This window comes from Drosophila hydei, unplaced genomic scaffold (genome assembly GCF_003285905.1).
Source record: "Drosophila hydei strain 15085-1641.00,03,60 unplaced genomic scaffold, DhydRS2 tig00000149-arrow-pilon, whole genome shotgun sequence".
Classification (NCBI taxonomy): domain Eukaryota; kingdom Metazoa; phylum Arthropoda; class Insecta; order Diptera; family Drosophilidae; genus Drosophila; species Drosophila hydei.
The window spans coordinates 6,878,798-6,901,600 of NW_022045678.1; the positions used below are offsets into that span (position 1 = coordinate 6,878,798).

A 22,803-nucleotide genomic window follows, 5' to 3' on the forward strand; every position below is an offset into this window, starting at 1 on the left:
TATATATATATATGATTAATTGGAATATTTGCTGAATTGAATTGAACATGAAATTTCGTGACTTATGCTTTAACGGTGAATAGAAATTGGAGGAGTATATCTGAATCGGAAGGTAACGTCTAAAGCACTCATCCATGTTTTATTACACAAATGTTTGGGTTAGCCTTAAGCAAATAAGTAAATGTGGTCTTATCGAAACTGTTCGACTAGCAGATACCCTAAACCCTGCCAGGAGCTGATAATCCAATTATATTATGCTTTTTTTATACATACATAGCAAACAATATATGCATTCGAAAGTATACTAATAACTGCTTTAAGTTTTCTGGGCATTATGGTATTCAGATGCTTGTATTTGACAAAGCAGATGCCTCTAGTAAGGACGTTTTTAATAAAAAGGGAAAAATTTGAAATATACAATGTTTGGTATTAATTACGCAGTAAATCTGAAAATGTACAGTATTCAAGCTACGCTTAAAAACAAAGTCAAATGTTCAATTTGTACCGATAATTAGAAGAAAGGATGAGCTATCGAAAAATATAATAATTATAAACATACATACATAAACATACATAAACATACATAAACATAGAGCATACATTTCAAAGTACAAGTACATTACAAAGTACAAGACGACGGACATCGACTTAGCTCGTCGCATTAATCAAATACATATATTTTATGGGGTCTGCCACACCGTCTCCCGTCCACTTCTTATTCTCATTGTCAACGTTCAGGTTCAGGGCATAAAAAGTTAAGCATATGGAGGAAAGTATGGTGTTCAACAAGGATGAGTGTTTAGGTCGGGAATCTATACAATACAGTACAGTACAGTGCTGGACAATGCAATATTAAAATACAGTACAATGCTAAATTTACCGTATGCTGATCAAGAACTTTGTAAGGTCGAACATCTCCACTTATCCCTTGTACATTCGTTTTAACATAAGCAATATACCCTAAATTTTCATATATAAAAACAAACACTTTTCTATTTTCCGACCACAACTTTTGTATCGGATGGGCCCCGTTTTTTCAAGTGCGGTAAGATAAACTACGAAATAATTATAAGCGCTCTTCCATGTGTGAGTCTGTGTGAAACATACCAGACTGTTTGCTGCTGAATTTAATAATACATCGTGTGTATGTTATGGTTATGTTCGATTACCTCAAGACATTCAGTAAGTAGAGTATAATGTTGGGTATAACTTGGTCTAATGGAAGGAGATTAGAGGTAGTAGAGGATGTAGAGCTCGACATTTGAGTAAATCTAGCAACGTCTATAAAATAAAAGACAGCTTTTAAGATATTTTAAACAGATATAATCAGCAGGATTTAAAAGTCGAACTATATAAATTATTCATTTTATTTTATTTACTATTTTTACAGTTTCAATTAATTATTTGAATTATTTTCACATTACAATATCATTGTGAAATGTGCTAATGTTATATAATCTGCTTAACTATAGGCAGAACCGAGTGAATTATGAGTTATCGTTTGGAAAACGTTTTTTTGGCAAAGTAAACGCAATGAATAAATATCGAAAAATAATTGCTTATATGCACAAACCATGTCTCAATAAAATACAAGCAATTTAATACATTATTACATTTCCTTATCACAGCTGTGTTATATTTTCACCATGCTTTCGTATTGGCTAAGGGGAAAAAGAACTGAATTCATCCCATTGGCTAACAATTGGGGGTGTTTTCTGTGTGTTGGTGTGGTTAATAGTCGTATATCTTGAGAGTCTCTGTTTGGAAAATATGCTTCAAATGTATTTAGTTATTTCTGTGTCGGTAATCGAAATATACCAAATGAATGCGAAGTCCGTTAACTCCCAGTCGGTGTAATTGTTAAATAAATAAGCAAAAAATACTTTAAATTTAGTGAGTGAAATGTCGAAATATGTTAGCACTGTGTGTCGTGAATCGCCTTCCTTCTATTACAACGGTGACTACAATAACTCGCCTATATCGGATTTAAATGCGTTTGATTGTATGTATTTAAGAACAAATCGATCAAAAGAACAAATATTTACATTAAAATATTTACATAAAATTCTTTTCCTCAAATTAGAGAAATTGTTAAAAATTTAAGCACAAATTTCAAAGAAGTATTTACACAATAATTGAAATCAATTGCTTGATCATATTTAAACCGACTTTTAAAGTTCTTCATTAACAAAAAAGTTATTAATTAATTAATAAGTTGCACAACACAACTCATCTCAACACCACAGAACACAATTGAATCGCAATTGCGATTATTCGAATAGACAAGAATGCTCGCATTTGAATGTATGCGTGCACATGTATAGGGGGAATGCGTGTGCTTGGCACAGCTTGCCAAATGCTTTTGCCAAACCAAACCTTTGAAATTAAATTTTTACCATATGATATACAAATTCTTTCGGAATATATATAATATATGTGAACATGAACTTTAATCTCAAGAATTTGGGTTCCTTTGGAGCCGGTAAATGAAAATAGGAATATCAAGTTACAAAAATTATATGTAACTGTACAGTTTTGAAAGTGATAGCTTATTAAGTATAATCTATAAATTGTGTTATTGTGCTAGTGTGCTTCGAATTTAGTCTAAAAACTCCATCTAAACTCAATCGCCAATAGATTAAAACAAAACTAAACTTTCGTATTACGTACTCTAACATCCATACATAATCTAAGAGTCTTTGAAACTTAACTTCACGGTAAAATTTTCCAAGGCTTAAAAAGGACGTGAATATATATCATATAATTTTTTGTCAATTATATGCAAAAAATAAATCCAAATTATAAAAATCTTAGAATATATTCTTTAATTGTTGTTTAGGCTTCATTAACAATAAAATATAAATTATTTTTTAACTTGCCACACCCCACGCATGGACGTTTTTAAAAATATTAATATTATTCAAAAGTGGCGAAATACATTTTTTTTATAAGAACGATGAATGTTCGCAAAACCCATACACTCTTTTGAACTCGTAGGCAACAATTATCTATCCGTCCGCCGCCCTTTTTTCTAATGTCTAATTAGATTTTTTTTTGTATATGGGAGCACACCCATTCAGGGCAAAAGAGTATTCACTACTTTGGTATATCTTACAGTTTTAAAATTGAAGTATGGTAGAGTATATGTAGAGCTTCTGACATTATTATTATAAGCTGAAATAATAATATTATTGTATTAAATACACTTACGATAGTTATTAATATATGTTTTTTTAGATTCAAACATAAAAGGTGCCGGCGAAATCTATTCATCTACCAATCATCTCAGTTTTATTCCACATCCCACGGTTCGAACTATTAAGAAGAGAAATACAGCTAATAAAAAAGAACGCAGGAGAACCCAAAGTATCAATAATGCATTCTCATGCCTGCGTGAGAGAATACCAAACGTTCCTTCAGATACTAAGTTATCTAAGGTAAATATATTTTTATTGATTCGATTAACTCTTATCCAAACTGTTGTCTTATTTGATTCTTGAAATACCTATAAATCAATTAGGGCCTTTGCAGTGATCAATAGCAAAGCTTAAAAATATTGATTCTAAAGCTGTAATTCTTTTAAAATTTGTATATATTTCTATAAAAATATGTGTAATGGCTTTGTATCAGGCTAAAGAGCAGTGGAAGAAATATAGATAGGTAAACATAATCTTCATCAGAGCGACGGCAGGAGTCGGTCTAGCCATGTCCGTCTTTATGTATTAACGTACCGAAATTTTAAATACGCAGAACAAGATTTATTATTATCACTTTATTATTATCAATGTCACTCTTTATACGTAAATTTATGACAACAAAATATAGAAGCATCCAATTTACTGTGGGGCTTTCTATAATGAATACACAGATTATGTATATTATGGACTTTGGATTTTGGATGTTGGGACATGCTTTGTTTGCTACGTATGTAGAAAAGAAGCGTACAGTGAATATCAGATCTTCGCAGGATTCAGGGTATCTGTTAGTGGAGTTATAGACACTTACTTGCTTTTTGCTTAAGTGGTGCCGCAAAAACCAATTTAAACTGTTCACCTACTACCTTCAACACCAATGTTCCAGTATTATGCGAGTAAAACTTTTACAAGAATAGACTGCTGAAATAAAATTAATCTTTTTTCCAAGATATCTGATAGATTTGCTAAATAATCGGCTTAAGACGACTAAATCTAAATTTTAATGGAGCTCTTCGGTAGCTCCGAAGAAGGGAATTTTAAAGAATTTGAGTGCTGAAGATAAAATACTTAATTCACTCACTTAGCCATGCTTGTATAATATCTATTAATACGATATGGATATTTATTGTGCTTATATTTTTCATGGAATTAGAATGGGTTTGCTGTGCATACAAAATTTTATATCATACAACATTTTTATTGAACTTTGAATGTGCTTCTTTAATTAGATAAGCCCGGCAAAAAATATTAAATTGAAAAAATCATCTGAGTGCACAAAGTAATGTCTATTTAATTTTTTCGGAACTATCCTTACATATATAAAAGTTTTATGTGTCAGGAAAGTTATATATGTACTCACAGTCACCCTAAATTGAAATTGAACCATATTGACAAACTATAGAATCTCGAGACACCTGACCATTTTGATCATCGCATACCTTGCACACACAAATGCAGGTGCGTGTGTGCAGTCCACAAAATCGAAGAGATTCAAATTGTAAGTCTTTACAATTTAAACAGGCATTTCGAGTTTCGCACATAAGCGCGTAAATGATCATATATGTGATCAAGCTACTGGAAGTATGTGTTCAGCAACGCTTTCATATCCTTCCCACGAATAGTAATGAAAATGCTACAATGTTGCATAAGCATGGCAAACCCTTTCATGTATTTTCTATTCTCTTCTCTCAGAAGGGTAAAATAGGACCTGCTCGTGAAAATTCATTGTCAATTTTATGCGCTGCTTCTTGTGCATATATTTATATATTTGAGAGAGTAGAGAGCAGAAACTCAACCAAATACGAAGGTGACAATTATCTAATAATTCTATTGTATGCGTCAAAATACTTTGTATCAGATATCGCATCTATATGTTGAATGGATAGTGGTACAGTACACATTAAAATGTATTTAGAATTTTTAAGTCTGTTCATACGGGAGGACAGACGGACGAACGGACGAACGAACGAACGTATATATAATTTCTGGGTATGCCCTGAACTCACAATTTCAAGGTGTTAACGGTATAAATATAGAGTTATGAACTACATATATAAATGTAATTTATTTAATTAAATATTTTCAGATAAAAACATTAAAGTTGGCAATATTGTACATAAACTATTTAGTTGGCGTTATAGATGGAGATCAAGATCCCAAGAGCGGATTCCAGGCAGAGCTGAAGCTTCCAAGCCGCAAAATCTATATAGATAGGAAAGCAAATGAGGTATGTATTTTTCAAATTGTGCGTGTACGTTATGCGCAAGTATATAAAAACGATTTGAGCAGCTCAATTTATTAAGACAACATTTCCAATTAGATTTTTATATATTTCTACTTTTATATTTCTATGTATATATTAAAGAAAGCGTTCAATGTTTGGTTCATCTCAAGTCGACTTGACTTGACTAGAGTATTTTTACTTGGTTTCTTCTAATCTTTCTCAAGAATCTCGTTCATATCGGCGTCTTCTGCTTACTAAGTGTACATTTTTGATTATTTGCTTATATGTTTACAGTTTCTTTTGTTGGCCGCTATTATTTGGAGACAATTTAAGTCCTCAAGCTGTGAAAAATATAATTCTTTCCAACTTCCCACGCCCGACAGGGCTGTCTTCCTTCGTGAATGAGTATAAAAATTCTAAATATGTGCAGCGTATGTTACAAAAGAAAATCTAAAAAGCAATTTAAATGACCTCAGTGTTTATTGTCCGATTCTATGGACATGACTATGATACAGAAATTGGCATGTGACATATGCTAATGCCCCACAAGCAAACCCAAAGCTTTATCGATTTCGCAAGTAATGCTGAAGGTATCCAAAAAGCGGAATACTTCATATTTCTGTAAATATTCATTTAAATTAATTAGTTGCTATTGGAATAGGTCACTGCACCACAACCAATTTTAATTCTACTTATTGGTGTTATAAATAAAGCATTCAAAATGACATTTTCATATATATATATACAGAATTAAATATTGTCTTAGCAGTTCACCTTTTTGGAACTCTAGGTTTAAAAATAATTAAGCCCGGTTTTATCATATTTTTACAGAATATACAAATTTTTCTTTGTCTTAATGAATTAAAATTGTCTGCCACCCAACTATGATAACTTCAGCAAGAGTATAAACATCCAACCCTGTTTATTTCCGCCCTTTATGTTTTTTGTTTCCTTACGAAATAATTTTCACATGGCCCAATTACATTAAGTGTATATTTCTATATACACAGATGTATGAATGCATTATGTGCACATAAACATACAGAAATAAATGCTTTCGGATGGAGGGTGCGAGGTGGAATTACAAGATTCGTCAATTAAAGAGTCAAGTGTCTGCTATACTTCTAAGTACATTTACGCTGATACGTACATACATATACTTGTATGTAAGTATATATTTACATTGAATACAATAGTTTAGATTATAAACATATGGTATGTATGTATTATGTGTAATCAAAACTCATTTTTGATTGAATAACTTTATTATATCCATATTATATTTTACGTAATTACACTTGTCTACGAAATAAAAGGAGAAAATTGTCTTTGTGCTTACAGTTTTACTTTTTTGTAATATCTACTATCATTATTCAGGCGTAAACGCTATTATTGATATGAGACAATTGGGAGCACTTCATTATCATCCTACAGTTTTAGGATGCACAGTTTCAGATGCACTCTGTGGACCATACAGATTGACCATATTATTTCGAGTCCATTTTGTCCATTACAGTAATACCTTTGAGTTAATATAATATTAATATCCTTTCCAAAAATAATTTTACCGGCTTAAGAAAACACCCTCTTCACTTATATAAATTTCAAATTAGTTGAACTAATTTTTGTTATCGCCAAGTAATAAAAGAGATTTTGTGAAAGAAAGGCATGAGTAGGACAGGGCCGGGAATAAAGTAATTAAAACAAAGTATTTACATACATTTTTGGGTCAATACATATATCATTTCTCAGTCGATTTGTGTGTCCATCTGTCCATCCAATTTTTTTCAATAAACCCAAATGTATTTTTTCCCTTCGAAAATCATATTATTATTTGATATTTACTAATCACTAAAACTAACAAAAAGCTAAGGTTACTTACCATTCCAGAAGCTGTTATTTTTTTATAACCTGAATACATTGAAAATGGGAAATCAGGGTATAATATCAGCTTGGGTCAATCAAGAATTATTTTATTTGTATTGTTTTTGATCAAAAAATGATTGAAATACAGTTGTTAAATTATATTTCTTACGTTTTTGGAGCTAGAGAATCCAACATTTTTTGATTTATTTTTCTGTATATTTTATTGAGTTACGATTTTTGTTATATTTTGGATAGCAGCTCAAAATGTAGCCAAATTATGTAAATTAAAACTTAGTACCAAATATAGCCAATATGCGACTGAAAATTTGGAATCCATTTAGTAAAATAGAACACTTGACCAATTAGCATAAGCCGTGGCAAGCGGCGCCAAGCGTACGCATTTTTCTCTCGTTAAGTTAAGATTTGCCAGTATTCGGTCTTGTAGTGAAAGGGCGGTGTTGCGAGATGTGGGGCTCGTTATCGAGTCGTTCTATGGTCAACGCCTGGCTGCGTTGGGATTTGTTTTGTTTGTTGTTTATGTAATATGAAGTAGCAGTTTTGGTTCGAGTGCTTGTGTCTTATTGTCAGCTTTTCTTCTTCTTTTTTATAATAGGTTTCAGAATTAAAAAAAAAATTAAAAATGCTGATCAGATGGAGTATTTCCGACTAAAGAGAAAAAACTTTAAATACAACTTTTTTTCGTATTTTCAGAATGATTGCATATCAGCAAAGGGTCGTACAGGATGGCCTCAAGATGTATGGGCATCAGAACTTATTCCTGAACACAATTGACTAAATAAGCAGCTCAACAACATTACGCAACCAAAAATCCCAATATACTTTTCCGAAAACTGTAGATCAACCAAAAACAGATCTGAATGTGGAATTGTCAACTGAGTGTAAAACACGCTATCGAACTTTCATAAAATAGCTAATGATTTGAAAATATATATTTTTGTTAAACATACTCATAATCAAAGCAAATCTTAAATTTTCAATCACTATGTTATCTCACTTTATTTAATATTGATTAAAATATTTTGGTGTGTTGTTTTCATCATCTTAGTAAGTGGATGTAGGCAGCTTTCCTTGCTCTAAAATGATCAAAGATCAAAAATGAGAAAAGATTTGTTGTTCGCGTATATGATGGGTTTAGGAAATTTAGGAGATATTGATTGAAAATGAAGCTAAGCGATTTGGTAAGTGTAATGGGTACGACCTCTTCAGCCTATTACGTCTTCTTCTGTTGCGGAGTCTTTTGGCAAGTATACTAGAGGTAGAGTACAGCTTGTAAGGATATGTTGCAGATGCTAATATTTTTTGTGAATTTAAAACTCAGCACCGCTGCCACGGCGAAGGAAACCAGCCTGTGTTTTACGTATTTTGTTTAGATTACATAAAATGTCACAAAAATATATCATAAAAAGGTTGTGATTTATGACGTGTAAAGAGTTTCGCAATCTTTGGAGTATCTTTCAGGTAGTTTTCCAAATTAAGGTCGGAAGCTGAGATTTTTCCGTGTTTGTGTTTTTATATGTGGGCTACCAAGGTATCTAAGGCGTATAGCAGCATTGTTTATTGATGTTATTACTAGAGTGACATTAAGTGTTAGCATTTTAAGTATGCTTTTGTCGATCAAAGCCGGAGATTTTTCCACTTTTAAGTGAACCGCCTACGTGGATGACCATTTAAATTGTGATTTAAAAATTTGAGATCATTTGAAAGAGAGTATTTACTGTTGCAGATATTCATTTTTTACGTTTTCAGAGTGCATATTAAGTATTCCCGTCTTCAGATATTTGCTTAAATGACCTATTGTGTTCGACTAATTCATTTTGTTGTCAGGAGTTGTGGCATCGTTGCGGGCAGATAGGAGCAGCACCGCTTTTATTTTTATACCGATTGAAAATGAGAAATCAGTGTATAATGGTTTTGTGCAAATGTATGTAACAGGCAAAAGGAGGCAGACCCCATAAAGTATATATATTCTTGATCAGGACGACAAGCCGAGTCGATTGAGCTCTGTCCGTCCTATCTGTCCGTCCGTCTATCCGTTTGTGTGAACGCGTCGATGTCAGCTTCTATAAGAGCTAGAGACTTGAAAGTCAGTGTATATCACGCGCATATCAAGTTTGTTTCAAATATTCGATAACCATTCGCATTTAAAAACATGATTGAAATGCAGCTAATAAATTAAATCGCAGGCGTCTAAAGAGCTAGAGCCTATTTAGTTTTATGTATATTAAATGCATTTTTATTTGTGAACGCGTCGATGTCAGCTTCTATAAGAGCTAGAGACTTGAAAGTTAGTGTATATCACGCGCATATCAAGTTTGTTTCAAATATTCGATAACCATTCGCATTTAAAAACATGATTGAAATGCAGCTAATAAATTAAATCGCAGGCGTCTAAAGAGCTAGAGCCTATTTAGTTTTATGTATATTAAATGCATTTTTATTTATATTGGTTATTGGATAATTTAAGTTTAGTTAAAACTAGGGCCATTATGTGAAGGCGTTTACATTTGCGTTTGCTGAAAATTTCATTAAAATCCATTAAGTAAAACAGAAGTTAATAAACAAAAATTTTGGCCAATTGGCAAAAGCACATGTCATCAGCGCCACGCGCTCGCATTTTTCCTATGCGTGTGCACACATACATTCAAATGCGTGTATTCTTTTCTATTCGAAGAATCGTAATTGCGATTGAATACTGCTTGAATTATCAGCTGCTACTCAACTTCAAATTTGCAACTCTTCGGTGCAGTAGCTGCGTTGGTAAAGGCGGCACTCGTAAGCGGTTAATCCCTGGGTTCGAAACTCGCACCGATGAGACATTTTTTTTTGTTTTATTTATTTTTTTAATTATGAAGTGGCGGTGTTGGTAGAGTTCGTGCGCGTTGCGTAAAAATAGTGGGTTCGAATCCTGGTATCGTACTGTCGATACAAACTACGGGGATCAGGGTATCTATTAGTCGGGCATCCCGACTAGAGCTTTCTTATTTGTTTATACTGTAATTTCGATGGCTTCATCAACTTTATTGTAAATGGAAATGCTTGTTATATTAGGGATAGTGGATAGTTCAGTGGATAATGAATAGTTTATTTAAAACTGTATCCAAATTATTTGCGAGGGAGAGTATTGAGTATTAATTAGCGAGTCTTGGTGCCAATAATGTTAGCGTGGCTATAAGGTGTAGATGATCGAAAGAAAAATTCATTGTATTCATGGACAGACTGTAAGTTGTCTGAAATACTTTCGAATATAAAGAAGTAGGTACGACGGAATGCCGTATCTGTTGTAGTGGTAATATGCAGGCCTTCTCTTGAAGGATTGTACGGTTGATTCCATGTTGGAGCAGTGGAATGTATGCAGAGAAATTATTAATCTCTCCCACTGTAGTTTTGAACATAAGGAAAGTTGCTTAAATAATGTTGTTGGGTCTAAGGGGTGAGCCGCCTGGTAGGAATCCTATTCTAATCCTACTTATACTGTGCGCTGTTCAACAATGGTGATATTTACTGTTTTTTTTTCAGTAGTCCACTGAATTGTTGTAAACTTCGGCGTTACTAGATATATGTGGATCATGGTGGGATTGCGTTTCATATAGTTTCTGACTTGTTTGCCTATATTTGTAAGCGTAACTAAATTTCTTACTGCTGCAGACGTGATGTATCATTGTATATTGTGTGAAAGGTGATGATGATTATTTTTCGGAAGGTCCGATAATTTGTTTACACCAGTTGTACGATGTTTCATTCTCTTGAGATAAATACGACAGCCTCTGTACGATGCGCCGTGAGTGCCTTTACATGCATCAGAGTCAACTCCGGTGGCGGAATGAGATGAATCCAAGGATAAAGACTTAGAGAAGAATTAAAATTTGGGATTGTATATTTTGAAGTCATCGTATCCGTAATTTTTTAACGCTTTGAATATTCGTCTCTTGGTGTTAACCAAGTATTTCACAGCAATTCGGTGTGTAAGATGCTCCGAAAGACAGATCTTCAGTTCAGATGGTGATTATGCCATGTTTGAAGGAGTTTTTATGAGCTATTAGTTCGGCGGGATAATCAGTATCGTGGTCGCCGGCTGCCGCAGTTGCTAATGTTGTTATTTTCGTCGTCTAGAAAGGCGAAAGTTTATATTGGTTTGAGAATTTATAGCAGTCCAAGGAGCAATCGGATCTGTTCTATAGTAAGCGCGTAAGAGAAATGAAATTACCGCTCTTACAAATCCAAATTTACATGCCGTACTTATTATCCATTAGTTGGGATAATTATTACGGCATATATCGCGAAGAATTGCAATAATTCATTTTCGAATCACTTCATTACATGAATCTCGAGCATTAATCAATCAAACCTGTTGAAGTATAGTGAACAATAGAAGTGTTTAAATAAAGCATATGTAAATAAAGCATATTGGAAGTAATAGGGGAAACTTGGCATTTTGTTCCAAATTCTCAGTCGGTAATCGACCTTCCTCCTCGTAATATCTCTAACAAACGACTGCCATGCTTATGTGAATGTAGGAATGGTGTCAAGTTTTGATACCTTGGTCTTAATACTATTGTTTTTTCATAATAATATTATTCCTTGCTACTCATAATTAGACCATTTATGAGAAAAAATCCAAACACCGAAAAATTTCCAGTAAAACGCGATAAGCACAATTCCTCAATGCTGTCTTCTTGTCAGCAAATTATCAACGGAAAAATCAGGAAAAATCGGAACCAATTATTGTAGAAGTGGCGTGGTGTCTTTTTTTAGTTTGCTAGAATTGCCTCGATTCACAAAAATCCCCTAGCGATAGTCAAGACAGTATGTTTAAACATATATTTCTAGCTGTGTTTAAGCGCACTCTCTATATAGTGATCTAAAATTTCCGATTGGCTCTACGGATATCGTTTAAGCTTGCAAAGATTTCTTAATACGGGCTATGTCGTCATCGCCTCTACCAACACCGCCACTTTACGGCTCTGCATTGCAGCTGATTTCTTAATTATAACCCATCGAAAATCAAGTCTCTATAAATAATAACATCGTTTTCCTTTCTCATTAGCTTGAAAGACAGCATATAGCGCAAATAAAAACACCTAGCTCACGTAATAGATGCGCCTTATTCTCAAAACATAGGCTACCTGCTTCTTCTTCTGATTTCTCTAAGCTCCTCGAAAATATCACTAATTGCTTCGTCATTATATGCCTTGAGTGGCGCTGTGCCTACCCAAGGAAATAGAGGTATTATTTTTAATATTAAAGTTCAGAACTAACTTCTTAAAGTTGAGAAATAATTTATAAGTTCTACAACATCTCCATCTGATCTAACTGATCTGATCTATCGAATCTTACATGACATTAAGATAATCTCTTGTTAAATTGTTGCAATTTATAAGATCATGTTCACGGGATTTTTTTTGCTGCAGTGCATGTGGTGTCGGCATTTGATTTTTTTGTGAGCCTGAGCCACGTAAATAAAAACACCAGAAGTCAACACAATAGCCATCACCGCATTGAGCTAAGGCTTTTCATCTATAGCTTTATTTAATGCTAATGTATATAACCGATTTGATGTTGGAACACTAAATGGAAGGTGGGGCGAGGCCCTTGCTTTTCCGTCAACTGGTTAGTCAATATTGAAGCTGCTGACTTTTTACTGAAATCTGCTTCGACTTTTTTTATTGGTGCTTTGTTGACCGAGAATAAAATATGGCTTGTAGTGAACTCTGCTGTTTACGATTTAAATTTTTGTTATTGTTGATATCTTGCCTAGATAGTATGCGATGTACAATGAAATGTTGTAAATGCGTTCCGATATTATACTGTAGTCCAGCAGCGCAAGCTCATCGGGTAGTTTGTGATAGAGATGATTTCCTTATGTCGGGGCTTAACATTCCCCCCTTTCAATTACTGGCATTATGGCTCTGCGAGATAATGTCAATAAGTAGCCTTTATTACTCAATTATTACTCAATAAGTAATTCGTACAAGATTGAACTTAAATCTAAAAGCCAAAGTGTCTGGAAGCTAGTTCTTACAGACAGAGAGTACAACATCACGTTCGCTTCTTTGGATGAGTATGATGAGTGCACCGAACAAAAACTGAGTTCAATTCTTATAGCTCAACATGTCTTGAGTGATCCCCGTAGTCTCTATCCTTTCTTGCGGCCCGCGGAGTATTGATGATTTGATGGGTCAGAAAAAGAGAATCCGCAATACCCGGAATCCTATTTAGGGCTTCCTGTTGTTTGATTTATCAACGCCATTGATCATAGTCTTACACTCAAAGGTAAAAATAAAAATAAAAATTTGTGCATAGATGATTGCATAACAGTTGGGCACTTCCAGAATTAGGTTGTTGCATTCAGCTACTATGTCATCTTGGAGAATTTCATGTCTATGTGATGCCGGCAAGATGTTAATCTTTTTGCAGACAAGCTTAATCTTTTGATAACTAATTATAATATAAACAATACTGTTGTATTGGAGGACCTTAACAGATGAGGCCTCCAATAGGTTAACTATGTGTATCTCTGTGGGATGTTCAGATAATACGATGTGATCCAATATGATAGGATTTATATGTATATATATATATATATATATATATATATATATATATATATATATATATATATATATATATATATATATATATATATATATATATATATATATATATATATTTATATATTAGACTTGGCACGTCTAACTGTGAGGATCCGATTCTGATATAATAGCGTTTCATAGAGATGTTGAATGGCTACATAATCATTTTTTATTGCTTTTAATTTTTTGTTTAGGGCATCCGTAAGCAGGTCTACTTGCTTCTGGGAATTTCATATTTATTACTACCTGCCGATTATTGGACACGATCAGTTTTTATTCTGTCATCCTTATCATTATTCTGCGTGCGCAGAAAATCTAAGCTACTGGCAATTCTATGGTGTACCCTTAAAACGGGCAATGGTGGAGTTTAAATTCAAGTCTAGTAATTTGCGCATGTGATATTGTGGAAAAGTTTTAAACAATCTACTTGGATGATGGCAGCGTCGAATATTATGTCAATGTTTAAGGGATTAACGTTCTACGTAGAAAGAGCATCCGCAACAGGGTTATCTTTTCCTGGCTTATAGTGAACCTTTGCGTTGTGGTCATCTATGTGTGCCTTCCACTTTATTATGTTTGAATTTGGATTACTGTCCGAAACCGAAAATGTTAGTGGTTGATGGTCTGTATAGTTGTGAATGTCTCTATAGCCGTACAGGTAATGCTGTAGCTTGCCCAGGGCCTTGACTATGGCCAATAGTTCTCTTTCGGTGATAGCAAAGTAGGCCTCTCAATTCTCTAGACTTCTGGATATCAAGGCAATGGGCAATCTTGCGATAGAGCTGCACCAATGCCAAACGCCGAAGCGTTTGTTAGATTGAAAAGCTTTCGAAAATCAGGATAGCTTAGCATTACAACGCAGTAAATTCGAACATAGTTTGTGGTTCAGGGTATTTCTACATGGCTTTTACCTTTTCATGATCTGTTTCTGCGCATCCCTTGGTTATACCGAAACCAAAGTACACTTTCTTTGAAAAACTGAGTTTTTTTCTTAAGACTTGCATATCCTTTTTGGAACCCAGTCTATGTGCCTATGATTAAATATTATTATGTCATCAATATAAACAAAGCACATTTTACCGATTTGTTCGCGTAAGATGTAATCGATTGCTCTTTGGAATATGTTTCCTGCATACTTCAATCCGAACGGCAACCGGCAAAATTCATACTTTCCTCCATTTACGGAGAGGAACGTTTTTACATGTATGTCCTATTCGACAAGAAAGATTTGGTGGTAACCAGATAAAGTCTGGTCTGGTGTTGTAAAATAGCCAAGGATGACCAATATCATAGATATGTTTTGCATTTGGTATTTAAAGGAGACAGTAGGTTCATTTAGATTTCTGCAGTCTATGATGAGACGTTTCTTTGTGTTTCCGTCCTCGACTTATCCCTTTTTGTCAACAACCCAGGTTGAATTGTTATACGGGGATTGTGAAGGCCTTATTATATTATTCTGAAGAAATTCTTTGATTTTGTCTTTCACGAAATCGGCAACACCCATAGGATGTGGGTATAACCTATAATAGATTAGGTTGATTATGGACCGAAAACATTTTGTTCCTATTCACGATCATAGTTTTGAAATCGGTAGGCTGGAGTGTTCCCTAAAAATTGTAACGGGCTATCATACAGCCACTCACATTCGTCGTCAATCTCCGCACTTTGTTCTTGAGCTATCTTATCGTATTCACCCCCTTCGGTGGGCTCCTTTTGGACAGTATTAATCACTCGCTGCCGCCTCTAACCTGAGACCCATTCGGATGAATTTTGCCTTTTTGCCTAATTCGTTTTGAACCCGCTCGTTACTGACCTTATTGTAGTCAGTTTGCTGCCTCAACTTTCATGGGCTCTGATGATGATGGCAGGTGTTTGATTCTTCTTCGCATTGGCTATGCATGTTGCTGTGTTGTTGTCCCTGTTTTTTTATAATAGGGATTCTTTTTTGCATTTTTGGAGATTGGCTCTCTTGTTAGTGTTTTTGATTTCAATCAGCTTTATAATGGTCCTTTTCTTCCTTCGCCTTAGAATAGGATACTGAGAAAACGCGTCTCTCTAGGATGGCCTCTGTGTCTCTGGGTAAAGCCAGTGCAGACGGCAAATCTTTTGGATGAGCTGGAAGAACTACAGATCTCAACCCTTTTCTAAGGCCTGTAACAAAGGCGTGCAACACATCTTCTCTAACCTCCTCACTCAATGAGGCAACCCTATCTACGTCGTACAATAATACGACTTTATTGCTGACCAGTATAAGGTTTCGCTGGAGGCTCTCATAGATAAGCGAGCCATTGTTTTGCTCAAATGTCTCTATGTCCTGTCTTAGGATCCGTAGAAGTGTTCTATCCGCGTGTGTGTCGTCTAATGCAGCTATCAGTCAAAGTTTAACTATATCTGATTAGCCACCAATAGTGACTTTGCGGAAGCCCTATTTTATTTCTTAGTGCCACTATCGCCTGGTAGTGGGCAAAGCTACCGTCTTACGACCTGAAAAGCTTGTACGCTTATTGTGCTGCCTCTATCTATCTCTCTATCATGAAACTCTGTGACAGTTTTCATGATGCTCAACGGCATATCGCACCTGATTTCAGCTAGCCGTGATATCTTGATACAAGCTTTATGAAGCTTTGGACACCTGTTCTTCGCACAAGTGTCGCTAACTGCGCGTTGGATAAAGCCTATAAATCCTACGTCACTATTGACCTTATTTCAATCCGAGTATGTTTCCCACTCGTCTTCACTATCGAATTCCCTTTTAATTTCCCTATAAGCTGAGAAATGTATATGATTGTTGGCAAAAAGTCAAAAGAAAACTGGCTAGCAACACTATACGTTCTCGTAACTTGCGGTGGCCTATTGTAGTTTTAAATCGGAACAAGACTTCAACTTGATCACTTGGAAACACAGAACAGATGTCCAGCAAAGTAAGCTTGTGGTCCAGGTTGTGATAGAGGTGATCTTACTGGCCTTGTGAATGTATCTTTATTAACTGAACTTAAATTTAGAAGTTAAAGTGGCTGGAAGTGATAACGCTTTTCTTTAACACAGGCAATAAATCATGTTACCGACACTGACCGTTGCGATCAGGGCATTGGCCACCCACATTCCGTTGTGTCAGCACTATGTGTGCAAAGTGTTAAATTGTTGCATCCGAGGGTCACTCGTTAACTTATTTACTACAAATTGTATTTCTTTAGCACTATGAATACTGTGAATACACTTGACTAGAGTGGTGTTCAGTTATCTAATAATCTTTATTCGTTTTGGAAAGGGTTCTTATACCCTGAGTCATGCGTATTTCGTTCCTTAAATCTAGCTTATCTATTGCAGAGTGTATAAGGCTCAGCGTTGGTATGTCTAATTTTAGATTCTTAGCATGTCATTTTATCCATTCCTATTGCACTACCTGCTAGTCGTTGAGTGCGTAGACGGCATGACCAGCCACTTAAGTGGGGTCTGACCAGCAGCGTGGGAGATGCCGCGTACGCACTTTGCCTAAGGTCTATGCCGCTTGCCTAATGTTTATGCCATATGCATATAAGTATATACAAGCTATATATATGAAGCTACACAGAGGGAGAGCATAGCATGTCTCCCTCTTGGAGCTCAACTCAACCGCAGAACTCATTACATAATGTATGAAATACGCATGAGCCAGTGTATAAGAACTTTTGCTCAGACGAATAAAGATCATTACACAACTGATCACCACCACAGTTATTTGTATTCACATTTTTTGGTCCTTCGAGCCGGATCCACAAGGCTACGTTTGTGATGTGTACACACATTTTTTGGTCCTTCGAGTAAACTCCACAAGCCTTCGTCTGTGACATTTTGGTTATTCGAGTAAACTCCACAAGGCTTCGTTTGTGACATTTTGATCTACAAGGCTACGTTTGGATGACAAGTGTGAAAGACAGGCCGTCTTTAGCACATACGAGGGAGCATCAGCGAGCCAATCGGCGACGACCAGCTGATGTAACAAGGAAATTCTTCCGAGGCGAACAAAAATTTTATTTAAATATAAGTAAAATATTGTTAAATCGAGCGGAACCCTTTCTGCTCGATAGTAGTGTGGCCCGTAAAGCCGTACAACGAATAGGTAGGAAGATCACTGCGATGATCGAATAGGAAAATAGACGTAATAACAATACATACTACAAAATACCTTTGGCTTGCCAATTCAAGCTGTGAGTAGAGGCACAGCACGATCAACCAGGCGATCAAAACAAAAACACCTCCAACGGGTCAAGCCAAAGGGTATTTAAGATCAAATTTTCACATGATCAAAATGCTGTCGGCAAAAACTCTGGAGTTGATCAAAAAGCAATCAGATTTCTATGACGAGATCCGGCAGAGCATCACGAACAAGGATGCGTTACCAGCCATTGATAGATTGGCAGCAGAGTTTACTGCCAATCATCTAATACTGGTCAAAATAGGTGTCATCGATCATCAATATTTTAAGGAAAAAATATATCATGACATAATGGAAAACATCAGGAACTACGAGGAGTCTCTGATGAAAGTCGAAGTTGCCGACCACGCCATAGACACCGACGAAACAGCATCCATCCAACCAAGCTCGAGCCCAATGGATGTGCTGGTCGACCTTGTGGACAAACGAGCTCTAAAAGTAAGGCAACACATACAAGAAGTGTACGCCAATCTAGAGCTCAGCAGCCAGGAAGAAATCCTTGACTATAAAGACAAGTTGATTTTCCTGTGGAACAAAGTCCAGTCAACGCTCACGGATTTAGATTGCGACATCGATGAGCTGGAATGCAATGTCAGCATACTCACAAAAAAACTAAACAGACGAGTAGCTGGCTTGCAAAATACACAAGAAGACGTTTCAGAGCTACCGAAAGTGGATCTTCCTCACTTCAATGGAAGTCCCAAAGAGTGGCCGACGCTCTTCGATTTATTCTCTGAGGTGATTCACAACAGGAGAGATATCAGCGACACAAGAAAGCTAAATTACCTGAAGTCATGCCTTAAGGGAGAAGCCAAAATGGTCGTAGGCCATTTATTAATTGGATCGTCTGCTAACTACAACTCGGCTTGGGAACTAATATGCAAGTGCTACGAAAATAAGCGCAAAATATTTACTAACGCCGTCAATCAGCTAGTGGACATGGAACTGCTGAAGAACAATGATGAAGGCAGTATCCGCAAGTTCTTGGACACAGCAACAGAATGCATTTTCATTATCAAAGAAAAGGGTCAATTTGGTAATGAAGTTGACGCTCTAATCGCTCAAATTCTGTTGCGACGATTCTCTACGGAATTCCTACAACTTTACGAGCAACACGTAAAAAAGGCCAGAGAAATTCAGTCCTTGGACGATGTACTAGAGTTTATTGAGCAACTGTATAACTCAATAGACTCAGTGCAAAAAAGCGCCGCCCATACGTCAAGGGAAGCAAAGACAACGAGCCACGATAGATGCCGTTTTTGCCAATTGACTGGACATGAAATAACCAAGTGTCAGAAATTTAGAGCTGAACCGGTTAGAAAGCTCACGGAGTTTGTGTCCAAAAACTCGCTTTGCTACAAATGTCTAGGCAGGCACAGCGTTAAAGATTGCAAAAAGAATTGGACTTGCAATCAATGCACTAAAGCGCACAACTATTTGCTTCACGAAGATGCAAATAATAAAGAGACCGTCAGCAGCAACTGTCTAAATAAATAAAGGACAAGATACGTTGCTGGCGACAGCGCTCATCCAGATTAAAAATAAGTCTGGAAAATACGAGCAGCTAAGGGCCCTTATAGATGGAGGCTCGCAAAAAACCCTAATATCTGAAGAATATGAATATGTTGCGCTTATTTTCGTAGCGCTTGCATATTAGTTCCGACGCTGAATTGTAGCTATTAGACGAGGCAATTAATAAATGGCCTACGACCATTTCGGCTTCTCTTTCGAGGCATGATTACAGGTAGTCGAGCTTCCTAGCGATGCTGATATCTTTTTTGTTGTCATCATCATCGCGGAGAATAGTTCGAAAAACGTTGGCCACTCTTTGGGATCAAATTTCGGTAGCTCGGAAACGTCTTCTTTTATATTTTGCAAGTCACCTACTATTCTGATACTCTTCATTCCATTCATCGAAGTCAAAGGAAAACTTATCATATTTTCACTCTAAATCCGTGAGCGTTGCCTGGAATTAGTGCCACAGGAAAATCAACTTGTCTTTATAGTCAAGAATTTCTTACTGGATGCAGAGCTATAGATTGGCATACACGTCTTGCATGTGTTGCCTAACTTTTAGAGCTCTTTGTCCACAAGGTCTAGGATGTCAAGGATGTGATCATCCATTGGACTCAAGCTTCTTTGGAATATTATTTCCTGCTGCCTGTGTTGTGCCTTGGATATCTTTGGTTGAATGGATGCTATTTGGTCGGTGTCTATGGCATGGTCGGAAACTTCGACTTTCATCAGAGACTCTTTGTAGCTCATGATGTTTTCCATTATGCCATCATATATTTTATTCTTAAGGTATTGATGGTCGATGACACCAATTTTGATCAGCGTTAGATTATTGGCAGTAAACTCTTCTCCCAATTTATCAACTGATAACGCATCCTTGCTCGTGATGCTCTGCCGGATCTTGTCATAAATCTCTGATTGCTTTTTGAGCAACTCATGAGTTTTTTTTCGACAGCATTTTGTTTGTGTTGCTTGTGTAACTTTGTTCTTATTTTAATCTTTGGCTTTACCCGTTGGAGGTGTTTTGGTTTTGAACGCCTGGTTGATCGTGCTGTGCCTCTACTCACAGCTTGAATTGGTAAGCCAAAGAAAATTATTTAAAAAACTTATCACTTCACTTTTACACTTATCACAAAATGCCTTGTAGATTGTAGTTTAAGAACCAAGGTGACTACAGGTGACTATGAAGTTATTTAGTCTTGTATTCTCTGGCTCGAGGGACCAATGTGACTAGACTTGACTGTGATATTATTTAGTTTTGTATTATCCGCCTCGCCTGTTCAGTTATGTAATGATCTTTAATAATTTGAGCTAGGGTTTTTATACCCTGACTCATGCGTATTTCATCCCTTAAGTCCAGCTTATCTATTGCTGAGTGTGTAAGGCTCAGCTTTAGTATGTCTAATTTTAAATTCGAAACATGATATTTTATCTATTCCTATTGCACTATCTACTAGTCGTTGAGTGCGAGAGTGTTTATGCAAACACCAATTCTGCTGAAAGCATAAAATAATATAAAATATAAAATATAAAATATAAAATATAAAATATAAAATATAAAATATAAAATATAAAATATAAAATATAAAATATAAAATATAAAATATAAAATATAAAATATAAAATATAAAATATAAAATATAAAATATAAAATATAAAATATAAAATATAAAATATAAAATATAAAATATAAAATATAAAATATAAAATATAAAATATAAAATATAAAATATAAAATATAAAATATAAAAGGAGGATCTTAACCTCTAAAATTGTACAAGATACAGCTTTAGCCTTTTGCGACACCCTATACATTATATCTTGTTGATCTTGGGAAGTCAATACGAGTATATATTCTAACTAACAGCTTTTCTGACATAACAAATAAGATATTTTCTTATTGGACTATTATTCGAACCTGACATTTTAAAAATACGCGTGTATTTCTATGACATCGCCTTAATATATAATAATATATAGTATATATATATGTTTCATAATACCCGGTCATGGTCTAAGCGCTGCCAGCACCAAAACTTTGGAAGACCTGTTTCAGCATACCTTTTAAATACAAATTCCACATTACCATTTTTACCTAATGCCACAAGGCTATCTATTTTTTTAAAATGATCAATAGTGAAATTTAAGAAAGTTTAACATATACATATAACTTCCGAAGCAATAAAAATTTTTTAAGCAATATACCAATATAATTTTCAAATTATAAACGCACCACTTTAAATCAAATGGGCTGATAAAAAGGTTTCATAGCACTATCGATTAAATCGCGAGATTCCTGAGACCTCAAAGGAAAAACAGAGTTGATACGATACTCCAGGTAACTTTCGAATACAACAACGAATAAGGGCAAGCGTCTGTTCGATATGTTAAATTAGATGCTATTCGGCAAACAAATGATTAGGAAACAGACTGGTGCCTTTGCACACCGATCAATTTTGATGCAGATTTGGAAAAGCCAGTATAAAAAATATAAATTAGCACAAAATGTTCTATTTATCGTTAATTATATCTTAAGAAACAAATAAACACATCTTATATGGAACAATGGTTTCAAGAAATAAGATAATTTTTTCATAGCTCAAAGTATTAATATTATCGGTTCCACCTACAAAACTGGATTTTCCAGTTAATAATCATTTGTTGCACTTTAATATGAAAAATCGTAAGCCTAATTTAGTATTTTAAAAAAAATAAGCTTCAACACAAAGGCACCATTCCAAATTTTTTCGAATATAATATATCTGACTACGGTAGCCATGCAATGCCGATTGTAAACTGTAGTACCGCCTTTACAATAACATTATACACTGAAATGAATAAATATAAGTTATTCCGTGAACCAAGACCCGGCATCATATTCAGCCCATAATATTATGCTTAATAATAACACCGAGCTTATATTCATATGGCTTTTGCTGTTAGAAATTATGCTCCTAGTCTTCAGTTTATATTTGGAAATAAATCGCGCTTCTCATCGCCACTCTACATTTAATGAGTCTTATCTTGAAGACATCGCACAATTCAAATATTTATCAAAGGCAATAATTTATTAATTTATATATTTTAGAGCATGCTTTATATTAATTTATCCGCTGACGGAAATTTTTACCCATTCTTTTTAACAGTTTTAAATATTGCCTTGCAATATTATAATATTTTAATTTATCGACTCATCGA

The 22,803-nt window shown here is 35.1% G+C and overlaps 1 protein-coding gene across 4 annotated transcripts; it reads left to right on the forward strand.

The window, feature by feature from the left end:
- The first annotated feature begins 1,835 nt into the window (after positions 1–1,835).
- Positions 1,836–8,247, forward strand: LOC111594728 (heart- and neural crest derivatives-expressed protein 2). 4 transcript variants are annotated; one of them, XM_023308159.2, is made up of 4 exons: positions 1,836–2,002; positions 3,238–3,437; positions 5,281–5,421; positions 7,996–8,247. In XM_023308159.2, exons 1-4 carry the CDS (start codon positions 1,903–1,905, stop codon positions 8,074–8,076), a joined length of 522 nt encoding a protein of 173 aa, XP_023163927.1. In that variant the 5' UTR covers positions 1,836–1,902; the 3' UTR covers positions 8,077–8,247. The 4 variants fall into 4 exon arrangements, 3 of the variants coding, with proteins under 3 accessions (XP_023163927.1, XP_023163929.1, XP_023163928.1); XM_023308160.2 differs by lacking the exon at positions 1,836–2,002 and adding an exon at positions 2,414–2,482; XM_023308161.2 differs by lacking the exon at positions 3,238–3,437 and having other exon boundaries at positions 1,976–2,002; positions 7,996–8,221.
- Positions 8,248–22,803: the final 14,556 nt, after the last annotated feature.

Excerpts from the sequence above, each read along its gene's own strand:
- LOC111594728 (XM_023308159.2), top strand. The coding sequence starts at position 1,903 with ATGTCGAAATATGTTAGCACTGTGTGTCGTGAATCGCCTTCCTTCTAT. Across the intron at positions 2,003-3,237 it reads GGATTTAAATGCGTTTGATT|ATTCAAACATAAAAGGTGCC; the intron begins GTATGTATTTAA and ends ATGTTTTTTTAG. Across the intron at positions 5,422-7,995 it reads TAGATAGGAAAGCAAATGAG|AATGATTGCATATCAGCAAA; the intron begins GTATGTATTTTT and ends TCGTATTTTCAG.